Raw genomic sequence first — 17,513 nt, 5'->3', positions numbered from 1 at the left:
ACACCATACCTACTGTGAAGCATGGGGGTGGAAACATCATGCTTTGGGGCTGTTTTTCTGCAAAGGGACAGACGACTGATCCGTGTAAAGGAAAGAATGAATGGGGCCATGTATCATGAGATTTTGAGTGAAAACCTCCTTCCATCAGCAAGGGCATTGAAGATGAAACGTGGCTGGGTCTTTCAGCATGACAATGATCCCAAACACACCGCCGGGCAACGAGGGAGTGGCTTCGTAAGAAGCATTTCAAGGTCCTGGAGTGGCCTAGCCAGTCTCCAGATCTCAACCCCATAGAAAATCTTTGGAGGGAGTTGAAAGTCCGTGTTGCCCAGCGACAGCCCCAAAACATCACTGCTCTAGAGGAAATCTGCATGGAGGAATGGGCCAAAATACCAGCAACAGTGTGTGAAAACCTTGCGAAGACACAGGTCAAACGTTTTCTGTAAGTCTTCACAAGGTTTTCACACACTGTTGCACACTGTTTCACACACTGTTGCAGATTTTCTATGGGGTTGAGATCTGGAGACTGGCTAGGCCACTCCAGGACCTTGAAATGCTTCTTACGAAGCCACTCCTTCGTTGCCCGGGCGGTGTGTTTGGGATCATTGTCATGCTGAAAGACCCAGCCACGTTTCATCTTCAATGCCCTTGCTGATGGAAGGAGGTTTTCATTCAAAATCTCACGATACATGGCCCCATTAATTCTTTCCTTTACACGGATCAGTCGTCCTGGTCCCTTTGCAGAAAAACAGCCCCAAAGCATGATGTTTCCACCCCCATGCTTCACAGTAGGTATGGTGTTCTTTGGATGCAACTCAGTATTCTTTGTCCTCCAAACACGACGAGTTGAGTTTTGACCCAAAAGTTATATTTTGGCTTCATCTGACCATATGACATTCTCCCAATCCTCTTCTGGATCATCCAAATGCACTCTAGCAAACTTCAGACGGGCCTGGACATGTACTGGCTTAAGCAGGGGGACACATCTGGCACTGCAGGATTTGAGTCCCTGGCGGCGTAGTGTGTTACTGATGGTAGGCTTTGTTACTTTGGTCCCAGCTCTGCAGGTCATTCACTAGGTCCCCCGTGTGGTTCTGGGATTTTTGCTCACCGTTCTTGTGATCATTTTGACCCCATGGGGTGAGATCTTGTGTGGAGCCCCAGATCAAGGGAGATTATCAGTGGTCTTGTATGTCTTCCATTTCCTAATAATTGCTCCCACTGTTGATTTCTTCAAACCAAGCTGCTTTACCTATTGCAGATTCAGTCTTCCCAGCCTGGTGCAGTCTACAATTTTGTTTCTGGTGTCCCTTGACAGCTCTTTGGTCTTGGCCTAGTGGAGTTTGGAGTGTGACTGTTTGAGGTTGTGGACAGGTGTCTTTGATACTGATAACAAGTTCAAACAGGTGCAAATTTATACAGGTAACCGAGTGGAGGACAGAGGAGCCTCTTAAAGAAGAAGTTACAGGTCTGTGAGAGCCAGAAATCTTGCTTGTTTGTAGGTGACCAAATACTTATTTTCCACCATAATTTGCAAATAAATTCATAAAAAATCCTACAATGTGATTTTCTGGATTTTCTTTTCTCAATTTGTCTGTCATAGTTGACGTGTACCTATGATGAAAATTACAGGCCTCTCTCATCTTTTTGTGGGAGAACTTGCACAATTGGTGGCTGACTAAATACCTTTTTCCCCCACTGTATACTACAGTGTACTGCAGTTATACTGCACTCTGACTACAGTTATACTACAGTGTACTGCAGTTATACTACACACTGACTACAGTTATACTACAGTGTACTGCAGTTATACTGCACACTAACTACAGTTATACTACAGTGTACTGCAGTTATACTGCACACTAACTACAGTTATACCACAGTGTACTGCAGTTATACTGCACACTAACTACAGTTATACTACAGTGTACTGCAGTTATACTGCACACTAACTACAGTTATACCACAGTGTACTGCAGTTATACTGCACACTAACTACAGTTATACTACAGTGTACTGCAGTTATACTGCACTCTGACTGCAATTTTCTTTCCGTAAGGGTGTGCATATCCACACCTTTTGCCCATTTTGCATGATTTGGTAGACCTGGTTTGGCCTGTATTAGTAGTGTTTTCCATTATTCTTGTGTCCATTATTATTATATGAAAGCAATTTATTTATTTCAACCTATCTGAGATCATTTTAAAACCACATATGAATGATACACATTGGAGATACAGTATGTTGTTTGAATGGTGAGTTTATTATTTTTCTTGAGGTGAAATCGTGTCAGTACAGATTGTACCTTATTCTCCACATGTCTGAATGGCACTACGGTGGTAGATACAATTACATCCTTAAGTGACCAGTAGACCTCAATGGGAGGGAGAGAGAGGACACTTAGCCTAAAATGATGTGTGGGATAAAAAGGGGTTACTATGGAAACCACCAATGGTCCTCAGTGTTCTGCTTGGAATTTCTACCTGCAAGAACACATGCACCAATTGATCGAGTGCCCTTTCTCTCTCAAATAATTTGGGTCCAATTTAAAACAAATTCCCAACCATAATTACCTTGAATTATACATTTTTATTTAAGAAGCATAGATGAAATCAGCTTATCAAAAACGTTCCATATGGAGAATATTTTAGTGTTAGATCTACGTATCTAATGCATCTTAGCATGAAGGAAACAGCTGTGTTGTAGAGCTATAGCTCCTTTTAATAAAACCATAATGCTTTTCTTATCAAATGTGATATGTAAGTTATGTATAAAAAAATTACATGTACAAAGTTATTGCTGAATGTGAATATGGCTCTTATTCAAAGCTTGCATGATGTGATTGGGATCTCATTCTCTTTCTTTAACCCTTTTCTTACTGCATCCTCTGACCATGTAGACTAGATCTCAAGCACTTCTCTCACCCTCTCATCATGTTATCCTCTGACCATGTATAGACTAGATCTCAAGCACTTCTCTCACCCTCTCATCATGTTATCCTCTGACCATGTGGCCAAGTGAAGGTGGATATCATTCGTAAGCGTCTCCACAAGGACATCCTCCACAACCCTGCGGTTATGCTCAACTTCTGCCCAGACCTCAAGTCCATGACCTCTGACCTGACGAAGGTGCATGGAGAGTTCATCTTCCTCATCGACCGCAGTGGGAGCATGAGCGGGGTCAACATCAGCTGTGTCAAGGTACTGTCATGACTTCATAACACATTCATAACCCATACGTAACCTATTCATAAGAAGTGCATAAGCATAATGAACTGAAACAGTGTAGTTAGACTTAAGGGCAACTAAATGATGAAGGAATAACGTAGTTTACTAATTAGATATGTAAGAGGCTATGCATTCATATTGTGCTATTAATGACTCAAAGACTCACTGGTCATTTGATGGAAAGGTCAATGGAAACTCATCTCATCTCAGCCTTTATTTGCCAGGGTAGTGGGTTCGATCCCCGGGACCACCCATACACAAAAATGTATGCACGCATGACTGTAAGTCGCTTTGGATAAAAGCGTCTGCTAAGTGGCATATTATTTATTTATTTATTTCCAGTGCATCTGACTGTAATGTTACCTGATTAGGCTGGGCTGAGACAGTGATGTTTGACTAACCCCTGTTGGTCTGTTACGCACAGCAGGGTAGCGTGACTCATACTCAGACATCTTCTGATTGGGGAGAGATGGGCCTCCTCTCCCTATGACATCTTGACACTTAAAGGCCCAGCCAGGTCAGACCAGTGATGATGTAATCATTTCTCCTCAGTTTCTTTAATCTGCCAGAAAGTCCCCCAAAATGCCAGGCCCCAATGTGATAGTCTTTTACTGAATATAAGGAGAAAGAGAGATTTCTATGACCTCAAAATGCCAGCGACCCCAAAATGCTAGCGAGCACCAATTTGATACCACCTTTGAAAATGAAGGGGGAGAAAGAGCAGTGGAGATTTTTTATGTTCACAACGACTTGAAATGGACAAAAAACATTGAACTTTCCTGTGAGCTGTCTCTCTAATCAATCTCTGGTATAACCTTCCCTATTGACTTTCTCTGTATTGCTGCATGTCATGAAGAAAGTCCATTACATATAACACGTGCTTCATACGTGCATGCTTTATGACAGAGAAAATGCCATTACTGTTACTGGGTCAGAGGAGAGTTGTATTTATGTATTTTAGAGAGTAAAAGAAAGGAAATCATTTCTGTAAACTTTTTGTCATAGCAACACAGAAATTACAGGATTTACTTTCTCTTCACCATTACACACTGAGTGTACAAAACATTAAGAACACCTGCTCTTTCCATGATATAGACTGACCAGGTGAATTCAGGTGAAAGCTATGATACGTTATTGATATCACCTGTTAAATCCACTTCAATCAGTGTAGATGAAGGGGAGGAGACAGGTTAAAGAAGGATTTTTAAGCCTTGAGACAATTGAGACATGGGATTGTGAATGTGTGCCATTCAGAGGGTATTTAAGTGTCTTTGAACGGGGTATGGTAGTAGGTGCCAGGCGCACCGGTTTGAGTGTGTCAAGAACTGCAACGTTGCTGGGTTTTTCACGCTCAACAGTTTCCCGTGTGTATCAAGAATGGACCACCACCCAAAGGACATCCAGCCAACATGACTCAACTGTGGGAAGCATTGGAGTCAACATGGGTCAGCATCCCTGTAGAGTCCCTTGTAAGTCCATGCCCCAATGAATTGAGGCTGTTCTGAGGGCAAAAGGATGTGAAACTCAATAATAGGAAGGTGTTCTTAATGATTTGTGTACTCAGTGTATATATTTATATTCCGGTCGTTCTGATATTTCTTAATTTCTTTAGTTTTTTGGATTATGTGTGTATAGTATTATTTTATTTTATCTTATTATTGCTAGGTATTACTGCAGTGTTGGAGCTGGTAACACAAGCATTTCACTGCACCTGCGATAACATCTGCAAATCTGTGTACGCGACCAATAAACTTTGATTTGAATTGGTTTTTCCAGTCATAAATAAATAAAACTTTCACATTGAAAGGGTATTAAATACACAATATGGTGTAAAAAAATAAATACATAATACAGTGAAATATGATTACAGCCAAACTTGGAATGAATGGTTTGTTATTGAACATACTCTTTCTAATAATACACTGGCCCGCACCTCTGTCACACAGAGATAATCATAATTATATGGCACTTCTCTAGTGCACCACAAAGACGCTCTCCAGTGTATAATAACCAGCCTGCTGAGAAGATGGCTTAGAGTTGTAATCTGGTCAAACTGCTGCAGCCGAAAATGTTTGAAGGTCAAGAAGAACACTTGCAGCCAGGTGAACAAGGCTGGTTGTTAGAGAATGTCTTAAAGATTGACTGTCTTGTTCTTCTTCCTTTTATTTTCTTGCTCTCTCTCTCTCTCTCTCTGTCTCTCTTTCTCCCTATCTCCCTCTCGCTCTCCTCTCTCTCTTTCCCTCTCTCTCTCTCTCCCCCTCTCCCTCTCTCTCTCTTTCCCTCTCTCTGTCTCCATCTCTCTTTCCCTCTCTCTCCCTCCCCCCTCTCTCTCTCCCTCTCTCTCTCTCCCTCTCTCTCTCGCTTTCCCTCTCTCTCTCTCCCTCTCTCGTTCCCTCTCTCTCGCTTTCTCTTGCTCTCTCTCTCTCTCCCTCCCTCTCTTTCCCTCTCTCTCTCCCTCTTTCTCTCTTTCCCTCTCTCTCTCCCTCTTTCTCTCTTTCCCTCTCTCTCTCCCTCTTTCTCTCTCTCCCTCTCTCTCTCCCTCTCTCTCTCTCTCTCTCTCTCTCTCTCCATATTTCCCCCTTTTTTCATTCTCCTCTCCTTCATCTTGACCTTGTGTTTCTGTCATGTCTGTTCTGTTCCCAGGATGCCATGGTGGTGATCCTGAAGAGCATTGTGCCTGCCAGCCTCTTCAACATCATCGGCTTCGGCTCCACATTCAAAACACTGTTTACTACCAGTCAGAGCTATGATGAGGTATGAGGCAGGCAGAACATATAGTGTTTATTTTTTCAATATTATTGAACTGCTTGTCAGTGATAAAATCTCTATTAGTAAATGCTTAATCTTGCATGCCAGATTCCACAGCTACAAGTAGTACAGGTAGGGGCGACAGGTAGCATAGCGGTTAAGAGCGTTGGGCCAGTAACCAAAATATCGCTGGTTCGAATCCCTGAGCCAACAAGGTGAAAAATCTGTCAATGTGCCCTTGAGCAAGGCACTTAACCCTAATTGCTCCTGTAAGTCGTTCTGGTTAAGAGCGTCTGCTAAATGTCAAAAAATATAACTGTAAAGTTAGTCGTAGTGTGAGTATAAGTCACAGACACGCTTGTCTGCCTCTGTACAAGTGTCTGTCACAAGAGACTTGAGACTAGTAAAATGCTTCTCCCCTGTCATCTCCATGCTTCAGGAAACAGTAACCATGGCTTGTGAGTACATCAGGAAGATCCGAGCTGACATGGGCGGCACCAACATCCTGGCACCACTCAACTGGATCCTGAGGCAGCCCATGCACGTGGGTCATCCACGCATGCTCTTCCTGCTCACAGATGGGGCCGTCAGCAACACAGGGAAGGTCATCGAGCTCGTCCGCAGCCATGCCCGCTACACCAGGTAAACACACCATCAACTTACTTAACTTTGTTGTCTCCAATTGCTATAGACCACCCTATTCAAAATGATGGCATTTCCATCGAAAAGAACCCATGAGCACCAACATGTGAAGTTCATAGGAGCATATAAAATTGGATGTCAAATGATAGCTAAGAGTCTATATTCTGGGGAGTACAGATCAGGTAACCATAATGTAATTCCGTTACCGTGGAATTGCCCATAGCACCTTGCATACACAGTCTCATGAGCTATACAGTTTACAGTTTTTAGCTCCAGCGCTGTTAAAACGCTATTAACGGGAGATTACATGCACCTGCAGGCTAAACTAAGCTTGATTGAAACGAAAAACCCACAAGGATAAACCAGCAAATCAGTTGATCTCTCGTTGTTACAGTGTCTAGTGATTATGATACCAGACAGCTGGTCTAGATTCTCTACTCCCGCCCCCAATGAAATATCGACCTATCAGGAACATCGGAAGCTGTAAGGCTGATGAATGTAAAAATACTAATTAGAATATAAGAATATAGAAGTAGTAGGCCTATATTTCATTCAAACATTTCACCAATGGAAAAATTATATAATATATGCCATTTGAAATAACTTTATACACTACATTTTAATTTGATTAAAAAAATAGATTAATTTATTACATTTACATAATTTAGCAGACACTCTTATCCAGAGCGACTTACAAATTGGTGCATTCAACTTATGATAGCCAGTGGGACAACCACCTTTTTTTTATGGGGGGTGGGGGAAGATTACAGTGCATTCAGAAAGTATTCAGACCCCTTGACTTTTTCCACATTTTGTTAGGTTACAGCCTTATTCTAAAATGGATTAAATAAATAAAAATCCTCATCAATCTGCACACAATACCCAATAATGACAAAGCAAAAACAGGTTTTTATAAATGATTGTGTATTACAATTTTAAAAACAGAAATATCATATTTACATAAGTATTCAGACCCTTTACTTTGTTGAAGCACCTTTGGCAGCGATTAGAGCCTCTAGTCTTCTTGGGGATGACGCTACAAGCTTGGCACACCTATATTTGGGGAGTTTCTCCCATTCTTCTAGGCAGATCCTCTCAAGCTCTGTCAGGTTGGATGGGGAGTGTTGCTGCACAGCTATTTTCAGGTCTCTCCAGAGATGTTCGATCAGGTTCAAGTCCGGGCTCTGGCTGGGCCACTCAAGGACATTCAGATACTTGTCCCGAAGCCACTTCTGCGTTGTCTTGGCTGTGTGCTTAGGGTCGTTGTCCTGTTGGAAGGTGAACCTTTGCCCCAGTCTGAGATCCTGAGCGCTCTGGAGCAGGTTTTCATCAAGGATCTAATATAATAATATTTTAATATACTTTGCTCCATTCATCTTTCCCTCGATCCGGACTAGTCTCCCAGTCCCTGCCGCTGCAAAACATCCCCACAACATGATGCTGCCACCACCTTGCTTCACCGTAGGGATGGTGCCAGGTTTACTCCAGACGTGACGCTTGGCATTCAGGCCAAAGAGTTCAATTTTGGTGTCATCAGACCAGATAATCTTGTTTCTCATGGTCTGAGAGTCCTTTAAGTGAAGTTTGGCAAACTCCAAGTGGGCTGTCATGTGTCTTTTACTGAGGAGTGGCTTCCGTCTGGCCACTCTACCATAAAGACCTGATTGGTGGAGTGCTGCAGAGATGGTTGTCCTTCTGGAAGGTTCTCCCATCTCCACAGAGGAACTCTGGAGCTCTGTCAGAGTGACCATCGGGTTCTTGGTCACCTCCCTGACCAAGGCCCTTCTCCCCCGATTGCTCAGTTTGGCCGGGCAGCCATTTCTAGGAAGAGTCTTGGTGGTTGCAAACATCTTCCATTTAAGAAGGATGGAGGCCACTGTGTTCTTGGGAACCTTCAATGCTGCAGAAATATTTTGGTACCCTTCCCCAGATCTGTGCAATCCTGTCTCGGAGCTCTATGGAAAATTCCTTCAACCTCAAGGCTTGGTTTTTGCTCTGACATGCACTGTCAACTGTGGGACCTTATATAGACAGGATTGTGCCTTTCCAAATGATGTCTAATCAATTGAATTTACCACAGGTGGACTCCAATCAAGTTGTAGAAACATGGATGATCAATGGAAACAGGATGCACCTGAGCTCAATTTTGAGTCTCATAGCAAAGGGTCTGAGTACTTCTGTTTTTTATTTTTAATACATTTGCAAACATTTCTAAAAACCTGTTTTCGCTTTGATATTATGGGGTATTGTGTGTAGATTGATGAGGATAAAAAAAATTTTTTTATCCATTTTTGAATAAGGCTGTAACGTAACAAAATGTCGAAAAACAGAAGGGATCTGAATACTTTCCGAATGCACTGTATGTACAGTACCAGTCAAAAATGTGGACACACCTGCTCATTCAAGGGTTTTTCTTTATTCTTTATAACTCACGAAGCTGGTTGAGAGAATGCCAAGAGTGTGCAAAGCTGTCATCAAGGCAAAGGGTGGCTACTTTGAAGAATATAAAATATAAAATATATTTTGATTTGTTTAACACTTTTTTTGTTACTACATGATTCCATATGTGTAGTTTTTATTTTTATTTTTATTTTATTTTTATTTCACCTTTATTTAACCAGGTAAGCCAGTTGAGAACAAGTTCTCATTTACAACTGCGACCTGGCAGTTGATGTCTTCACTATTATTCTACAATGTAGAAAAAAGTCAAAATAAAGAAAAACCCTTGAATGAGTAGGTGTGTCCAAACTTTTGACTGGTATATATTCATTTTTTTCACGGACCCCCTGCAGTACATTCACAGACCCCTAAGGGGCCACGGACCCCTGGTTGAATACCCCTGGTTTACACCATCAACATTAGTTTTCCATTCGTACAACGTGTTGGGTAAATTGCCACAGTAGATTTGATCATGGTAAACAAGGAAATACTTTATTTCAGTTGTACGGAATGATTGTCAAATAGATAAATCACCCTTAGTCTGCTCAAAAAGTATGACTGTTGTTCCGATAATATTACCAACCAGAGGGCGAAATAGTCTTGGAAAATGTTGGCTGCAATCAAGACTAGAAGAGAATCTCGACATCCGATAGGGAGCGGTAAATTGCTGGCCTATGTTGGTTGCAATTGAGATCAGCTGTGCGGGTGATTTTAGAGCATATTGATGGTTTAACAAGAGATCAGATGGCGATAATCTGGTGGCTTTCGATGGTTGCAATTAACCCATTCAATATGATGGGGCTTGCTAATGCATGCCCTCTCTTGTTCATGCTTATTATGCACAACAAGCCATTCAGACATGTAATCAAGGCTAGGGGATTGGAGGGAGCTTAAGTGCAAAACCTTGTTTTTGCTCAGTAATCCTTTTAAAATGAAGCTTGGAAATATGCACCTTATGTTTGCACAGTTCTTGATATTATTCGGTGTGACTACAATGTCATATGTTATTGGTAATGGTAATATTTTCAAACACTGCAACACGCTGACGCTCCGAACATGCCCCTGCAGAATCATAACACCAGCTGTTGATAGAGCAAGAACGCCAATAACACAGTACTCTCTGCAGGGAATGGGTTATTGTTTCACTTTGGTTGTTGCATCTGCAATCTCAGTCCGCAGTCATCCTCTCCTGAACCACTCCTGATTTAATGACTTTAAGTCTTCCCCTTTTTAATGGATGAATGCCCCTAGATGATTGGATTAGATACACAGTGATCCGGCCAATCCGCCCACGCATCCAGAATGATTATGGCTCCACACTCACAAATCAGCACACCCCCGGTCAGTGGACAGAGCAAATACTAATGAATCTCTGCTACCAGGACTGCGTCCCAAATGGCACCCTATTCCCTACGTAGTGCACTACCTTTTGGGACATTTGGGACACCGCCCAGGAGTCCACGTCAGACATGTAGCTATGCTAAAGGATGCTTTTCCTTTTTAATCCCCACTGTTTGACCTCATCAATTATGCAGAGGTTGTTGTTTTTAATCGCACTGCTTTGCTTTATCTTGGCCAGGTCGCAGTTGTAAATGAGAACTTGTTCTCAACTGGTTTACCTGGTTAAATAAAGGTGAAATAAAAATAAAAAAAATAAAAAGAGGAGCATTGCTGGTGCATCTGCTGGTGTTCAGCCATCTCTAATTCATCCTCAGTATGAGGTGTGAAGTGTAATTGACAAACCTAATGAGAAAACTGATGAGATGCAACATTAGACTGGATGATGAAAATAGACCTTCATCAGCCAAGTCCGATCATTTCTCTCTCTCCCTTTCTCGCGATCTCTCTCTCTCTCTCGATCTCTCAATCTCTCTCTCTCACTCTCGCTCTCTCTTTCGGTCTCTCACTCTCTCACTCTCTCTCTCTCTCTCTCTCTCTCTCTCTCTCTCTCGCTCTCCTTTTCAAGAAACTCACTCCCCAGGCACGTCTTGGCTTTCAAGACTGAAATACAATTTCCAGTTTGGCATCTTAGTTTTCTGCTACGATGCGCTGCAAATTACATTACAGATAAAACCCAATACTTTGTTGGGGGGCTGTTTTGTAATATAGCATCACCACTATGTACCACCAGACCATCTCAATAGGTCTGTCACTGTAAGGGAATGCATGTTTCTCTGAGAGATAAGGTGTGTGACTTTTATTAGGCTCAGATACAGATAGATCTTTTCAGGTCTTTCTCTAAGCCTGAGCTAAGGAGATGTGTATCTTGTGTTGGCAGGTGCTACACTTTCGGCATCGGTCAGAGTGCTTGCAGGAGACTGGTGACTGGACTGGCTACTGTTTCCAAAGGAACGGCACAGTTCTTGGCAGAAGGGGAGAGACTGCAGCCCAAGGTCTTAATTTCCAATGACATGTTTATCCTCCTCTCTGTGACAACCAGCTATTCTTAACGTCATAGAGGAGGGTCATTATGCAGTGGATGCAAATTATTCAGACAGAGAGCTCTCTACTGTTACCAATTACCAATTAATTTTGTTGAGCAAAACACCCATTAGAATCAGTCTGCTCCACAGCATACTTTTGAAAGAATGAATTATTCCATTCTCACAGGCTTACAGGCTTGTTTTCTCATTACCAATATGTAAAACTCAAGGCAACAGAGACATGCAGACATACAATGTCACCATTTTATTGTACAGGCAGAGGGTTACTGGGTATGTCGTAATAATTTCAATAGATCTCTATTCTATGCCATCTGTAGTCTCACGAGCCCAAACGCGGAATGCTATGTTTTTGCGATCCGTACTTAACTTCTATAACGTTGGAACTCAAGGCTATGTCACCTGCATCTCTCTGTCTATATGCGGCAGGTAGCCTAGCGGTTAGAGCGTTGGGCCAGCAACCAGATAGTTGCTAGTTTGAATCCCCGAGCCAACAAGGTGAAAAATCTGTCAATGTGCCGTTGAGCAAGGCACTTAACCCTAATTGCTCCAGGGTTGTTGATAATGGCAGACCCTGGCTGTGACCCCACTCTCTGAGGGGGTCTCAGGGAGAGTTGGAATATGCAAAAAATGAATTTCCAATTCACACATGCATATAATACACACTTGTTCATGTGTGAAATAGGACAAATATAAGCACCCACCAAAGTAGTATTATTATTAAGTCACTGAAAATAATAATTTCAATAGATCTCTCTTTCTATTCTATTTCAACTGTATTTCTGTCTATTTATATTCTCCCAGATGATCAAGTCTCTGAAGAAGACCATGGCCCCAGTGCTGAGTGACATTGCCATCGACTGGTTGTTCCCTGAGACCAAGGAAGTGTTGCTCTCCCCTGTAGGCTCCACCTTCCTGTTCCCTGGGGACCGTCTGATTGGCTACAGCGTTGTCTGTGACACCACACGCTACCATCCCAACCCCAAGTCTGTAAGTAGGCCTACATCCTGACAAAAAGTGGCTATGTAATATGTATTCATATAGTGTGTTTAACATATTGAGTATTCTCAGTCCTGAATGTGACTGTATCTGTTCCCCGCTATTTCAATTCAATAGGTATTCTCTGGTTGTCACGATCGTCATAATGATTGGACCAAGGCGCAGCGTCATATGCGTACATCTTTTTAATAGTGTACTGGCAACACGATGCAAAATACAAAACAACCAAACGAAACGTGAAGTCCTCGGTTATGAACACAAACCAACACGGAACAAGATCCCACAAAACACAAGTGCACAACAGGCTGCCTAAGTATGGTTCCCAATCAGAGACAACAAGCAACAGCTGATTCTCGTTGCCTCTGATTGAGAACCACCCCGGCCAACATAGAAACACATCACCTAGAACAGAACATAGAAAACGAAACATAGACACTACACAAAGAAACGAACACCCTGGCTCAACATACAAGAGTCCCCAGAGCCAGGGCGTGACACTGGTCTCTATTTTCGGTTGGCGTTAAGGCGGCGCTAGTGTCAAACGCACATTAGTTTGCAATATCGTCATGTAAAAACTGGCGCACTGGCATTTTCTAGCCCTAACGCCAAGTTCGGCAATTTACCTGTCTAAAATCAGCACGCTTGCGCTCAGATGGGAGGGGTGGAAATATTTGAGACGTGTCCTTAAAACATGATCCAAGTGCTAATTTCAGGCAGCGCTGGTAGGGATATTTAAGACTAACCAAAAGCTGGTTTTAGCAGTAACGCAGTTGGTTATGGCATGCATTTTGACAGTGGAAACGCAGTCTATCCAGTGGTGATGAACACTGCCCAATATGTGATTTGGTGCCTGTATGCTTCGCATTCAATTAATTATTTTTTTATTTGTGTCCTGCCCAATGTAATCATGTAGGCTAGTCAAGACCACCAATAAAGTGTTTGGCTCGTCATGAGACTGCTTGGAAATACATCTTAATCACCAAAGCTTTATTAAAATATCAAGTTTGAGAGGAGCAAAACAGTGACTTGACATTTCCTTTTTATCTATGTATTGTAGGCAGGCCTACATTATTTTAGCCATGCTTTGGACGTGCGTAAAACCCCCTCAATGATGTAGGCTATATGTTTCCATGCCCATCATGAAACGAGAGATGAGAACCTCTGTGTTTGTTTCCGGTTCATAAAAAAAGAAGAAAAAAAAAAGCCCTCCGTAGGCCACCCTTACCCTATAAGCCTACTATAACGAAGGCTGGTTCAACAGCAATGCATCCTGTCTTTTTTTATGATGCCGATTTTATGATATCATAAAATTTTACATGTACAGTGCCTTCGGGAAAGTATTCAGACCCCTTGACTTTATCCACATTTTGTAACGTTACAGCCTTATTCTAAAATTGATTAAATATTTCTTTATTCTCAGCAATCTACACACAATACCCCATACTGACAAAGCGAAAACAGGTTTTTAGAAACTTTTGCAAATGTCTTAAAAATTTAAAACAGAAATACCTTATTTACATAAGTATTCAGACCCTTTGCTATGAGACTCGAAATTGAGGTCAGGTGCATCCTGTTTCCATTGATCATCCTTGAGATGTTTCTACAACTTGATTGGAGTCCACCTGTGGTAAATTCAATTGATTGGACATGATTTGGAAAGGCACACATCTGTCTATATAAGGTTCCACAGTTGACAGTGCATGTCAGAGCAAAAACCAAGCCATGAGGTCGAAGGAATTGTCTGTAGAGCTCCGAGACAGGAGCTCCCCAAGAACACAGTGGCCTCCATCATTCTTAAATGGAAGCAGTTTGCAACCACCAAGACTCTTCCTAGAGCTGACCGCCCGGCCAAACTGAGCAATCGGGGGAGAAGGGCCTTGGTCCGGTAGGTGACCAAGAACCTGATGGTCACTCTGACAGAGCTCTAGAGTTCCTCTGTGGAGATGGGAGAACCTTCCAGAAGGACAACCATCTCTGCAGCACTCCACCAATCAGGCCTTTATGGTAGAGTGGCCAGACGGAAGCCACTCCTCAGTAAAAGGCACATGATAGCCCGCTTGGAATTTGCCAAAAGGCACCTGAAAACTCTCAGACCATGAGAAACAAGATTATCTGGTCTGATGAAACCAAGATTGAACTCTTTGGCCTGAATGCCAAGCGTCACATCTGGAATAAACCTGGAACCATCCCTACGGTGAAGCATGGTGGTGGCAGCATCATGCTGTGGGGATGTTTTTCAGCGGCAGGGACTGGGAGACAAGTCAGGATCGAGGGAAAGATGAACAGAAAAAAGTATAGAGAGATCCTTGATGAAAACCTGCTCCAGAGCGCTCCGGACCTCAGACTGGCGTGAAGGTTCACCTTCCAACAGGACAACAACCCTAAGCACACAGCCAAGACAACGCAGGAGTGGCTTCGGGATAAGTCTCTGAATGTCCTTGAGTGGCCCAGCCAGAGCCCGGACTTGAACCCGATCGAACATCTCTGGAGAGACCTGAAAATAGCTGTGTAGCAACGCTCCCCATCCAACATGACAGAGCTTGAGAGGATCTGCAGAGAAGAATGGGAGAAATTCCCCAAATACAGGTGTGCCAAGCTTGTGGCGTCATACCCAAGAAGACTCGATGCTGTAATCGCTGCCAAAGGTGCTTCAACAAAGTACTGAGTAAAGGGTCTGAATACTTATGTAAATGTAATATTTCCGTTTTTTTATTTTCAATAAATTAGCAACACTTTCTAAAAACCTGTTTTTGCTTTGTCATTATGGGGTATTGTGTGTAGATTGATGAGATTTCAATTTTTTAAAAATCAATTTCAGAATAAAGCTGTAACGTAACAAAATGTGAAAAAGTCAAGGGGTCTGAATACTTTCCAAAGGTACTGTATTTATCATTGTTGAAAAAAATGAACAGATTGCTTATTTTTTGTTGAATTGTATTAAAACCAAACTTATTAGAATGATTCACTGTCCTAGTTTTATGTTGAGAATGTCGCTGGCATGCATGCAATGCAACTTCTGGAGGTGTGAAAACAATCTGTAAGATGGTTCCAATATGTACACTGAACGAAAATATAAACGCAACATGTAAAGTGTTGGTCCCATGTTTCATGAGCTGAAATATATGATCCCAGAAATGTTCCATAAGCACAAAAAGCTTATTACATCCCTGTTAGTGAGCATTTCTCCTTTGCCAAGATAATCCTTTCACCTGACAGGTGTGGCATATCAAGAAGCTGATTAAACAGCATGATCATTACACAGGTGAACCTTGTGCTGGGAACAATAAAAGACAACTCTAAAATGTGCAGTTCTGTCACACAACACAATGCCACCAATGTCTCAAGTGTTGAGGGAGCCTGCAATTGGCATGCTGACTGCAGGAATGTCCACCAAAGCTGTTGCCAGATAATTTAATGCTCATTTCTCTACCATAAGCCGCCTCCAATGTCATTTTAGAGAATTTGGCAGTATGTCCAAGTTCTAGGGCTGTGCCGGTGATTGTCAAGCAAATAACTGTAGGTCTCACTGTAATTGACCATTAATTAACATAAACACATTTAGCATCTCCTGGCTTCCACACATTGCCTACAAGCCATTTAAAAAAGTCTAATAAATCCATGTAATATAGCCTACACCTTCACAATAAATCCCTTATTTATTTTAGACAGGTCTAAAGAAGCATGATATGAAGAAAATGTAGTCTATTTCAGAAGAAAAGAATAGCATACTCTGAGTTGTCCTTATGTTAGGTCCTGATGTGGTTATGCCAAATGGCTGTGGGCTACACTAGTTCATTTAGCAGACAAGATTTGCTTATAATTCCATGGCATTTTTTTATATTATTTTATGGTATGAAGAATCCAATTGAACAAAGCTGAATAAAATATAAATATTTTCTCCAAATGATTTGAACGGTTAACAAATAAATAGGTACTCCTATATTCTTAATTTAGAGTTATTCATGTAACTTTAGTTGTTCTACAAACGTTGGGCTGTATGTTTTGATTTTTAATACATTGTAAGGTTGCATGATGAGACTCTAATGATGGTTTGAAAAAGTTGCTTGAAAGCCATGAGCTCTGCTTAGTTTTTTGCGCAGGCTGTACACACTCCAATAGTCTCTCATTCACAATTTGACAAGCACTTGATAATGCCTCGAATTTCACGGCGGCATCCCCTTTGTGGCCATAATGCACCCTAAAATAATCCATGCCTTTTGCGGCTGGGAGTGCTGCGTTGTGCCCTTCTCCCTGAGTGTGCTGCGCAATCCGAAGCGTCTCTCACTCTCACCGCTCTCCGTCACTTGATCGGGTCTTTCTCACAGGCTACAAGTTAAGACAGACACATCGGGGACGCAACTGCGCGCATCCTTATCCAATTCCGAGGTTTATTGAAGATAAACCGAGCATATTGAAGATATTGGAAGAACTGTCACTTACACATTTACTTTTCGTCAGCCAACAAGATGAGTAGGCCTAACAAACAGCAAAAGCACTAGCCTATGTCAATCTACTATCCCCCATAGTACAAAAGTTGACCTATTCTATTCTGTGCGAGAAATAAATATGCCAAACATAGTCTGGGACAGTTGTGGGATGCGATAGATCCCAAATTAATACAACCACTAGCATCAAAAAACATTTTTTATACAATGTGGCTGACACAACAGATCAGAATGTTTAGCTTAAAATGTTGATAAACTATTAGGCTATTTCTTCACATTATAACGCAGCAATGCGCACATGGTAGTAGGCTATAAGCGCGAAAGTTCCATTAGCGGAAAACACCATTATCAAAAGTGACCGCAAATGCAATTATGCATGTAACGCTTTTATTATAAAGGTGCATTTTTATGGTGAAAATGATCTTCCCCAAACTTGAAACTCATGCGCTGCTTATATATGCCAGTTAGGCTCTACACCCCTTGTAAAGCGGATTAATGTGCCTAATTTTAAGAAGTTATTTGGCCACTTTAGTTGTGATACAAACCTTATTAAAACATATAGGTGTCACGGA

At 41.9% G+C, this 17,513-nt stretch overlaps 1 protein-coding gene across 1 annotated transcript in view; it reads left to right on the top strand.

Annotated features, from left to right (window-relative positions):
* The window catches only part of LOC121537990 (von Willebrand factor A domain-containing protein 5B1), an 84,039-nt gene that overhangs the window by 41,607 nt on the left and 24,919 nt on the right, over positions 1-17,513 (top strand). Inside the window, exons 10-14 of the mRNA XM_041845692.2 lie at positions 3,024-3,200; positions 5,871-5,981; positions 6,415-6,617; positions 11,335-11,449; positions 12,302-12,487. Coding sequence (XP_041701626.1) covers positions 3,024-3,200; positions 5,871-5,981; positions 6,415-6,617; positions 11,335-11,449; positions 12,302-12,487 — 792 coding nt within the window. The remainder of the gene's footprint in view (positions 1-3,023; positions 3,201-5,870; positions 5,982-6,414; positions 6,618-11,334; positions 11,450-12,301; positions 12,488-17,513) is intronic.

This window comes from Coregonus clupeaformis, chromosome 24, assembly GCF_020615455.1.
Source record: "Coregonus clupeaformis isolate EN_2021a chromosome 24, ASM2061545v1, whole genome shotgun sequence".
Taxonomy (NCBI): domain Eukaryota; kingdom Metazoa; phylum Chordata; class Actinopteri; order Salmoniformes; family Salmonidae; genus Coregonus; species Coregonus clupeaformis.
The sequence above is the reverse complement of the archived record's forward strand: the minus strand, read 5'-3'. Positions and strand labels throughout refer to the sequence as shown.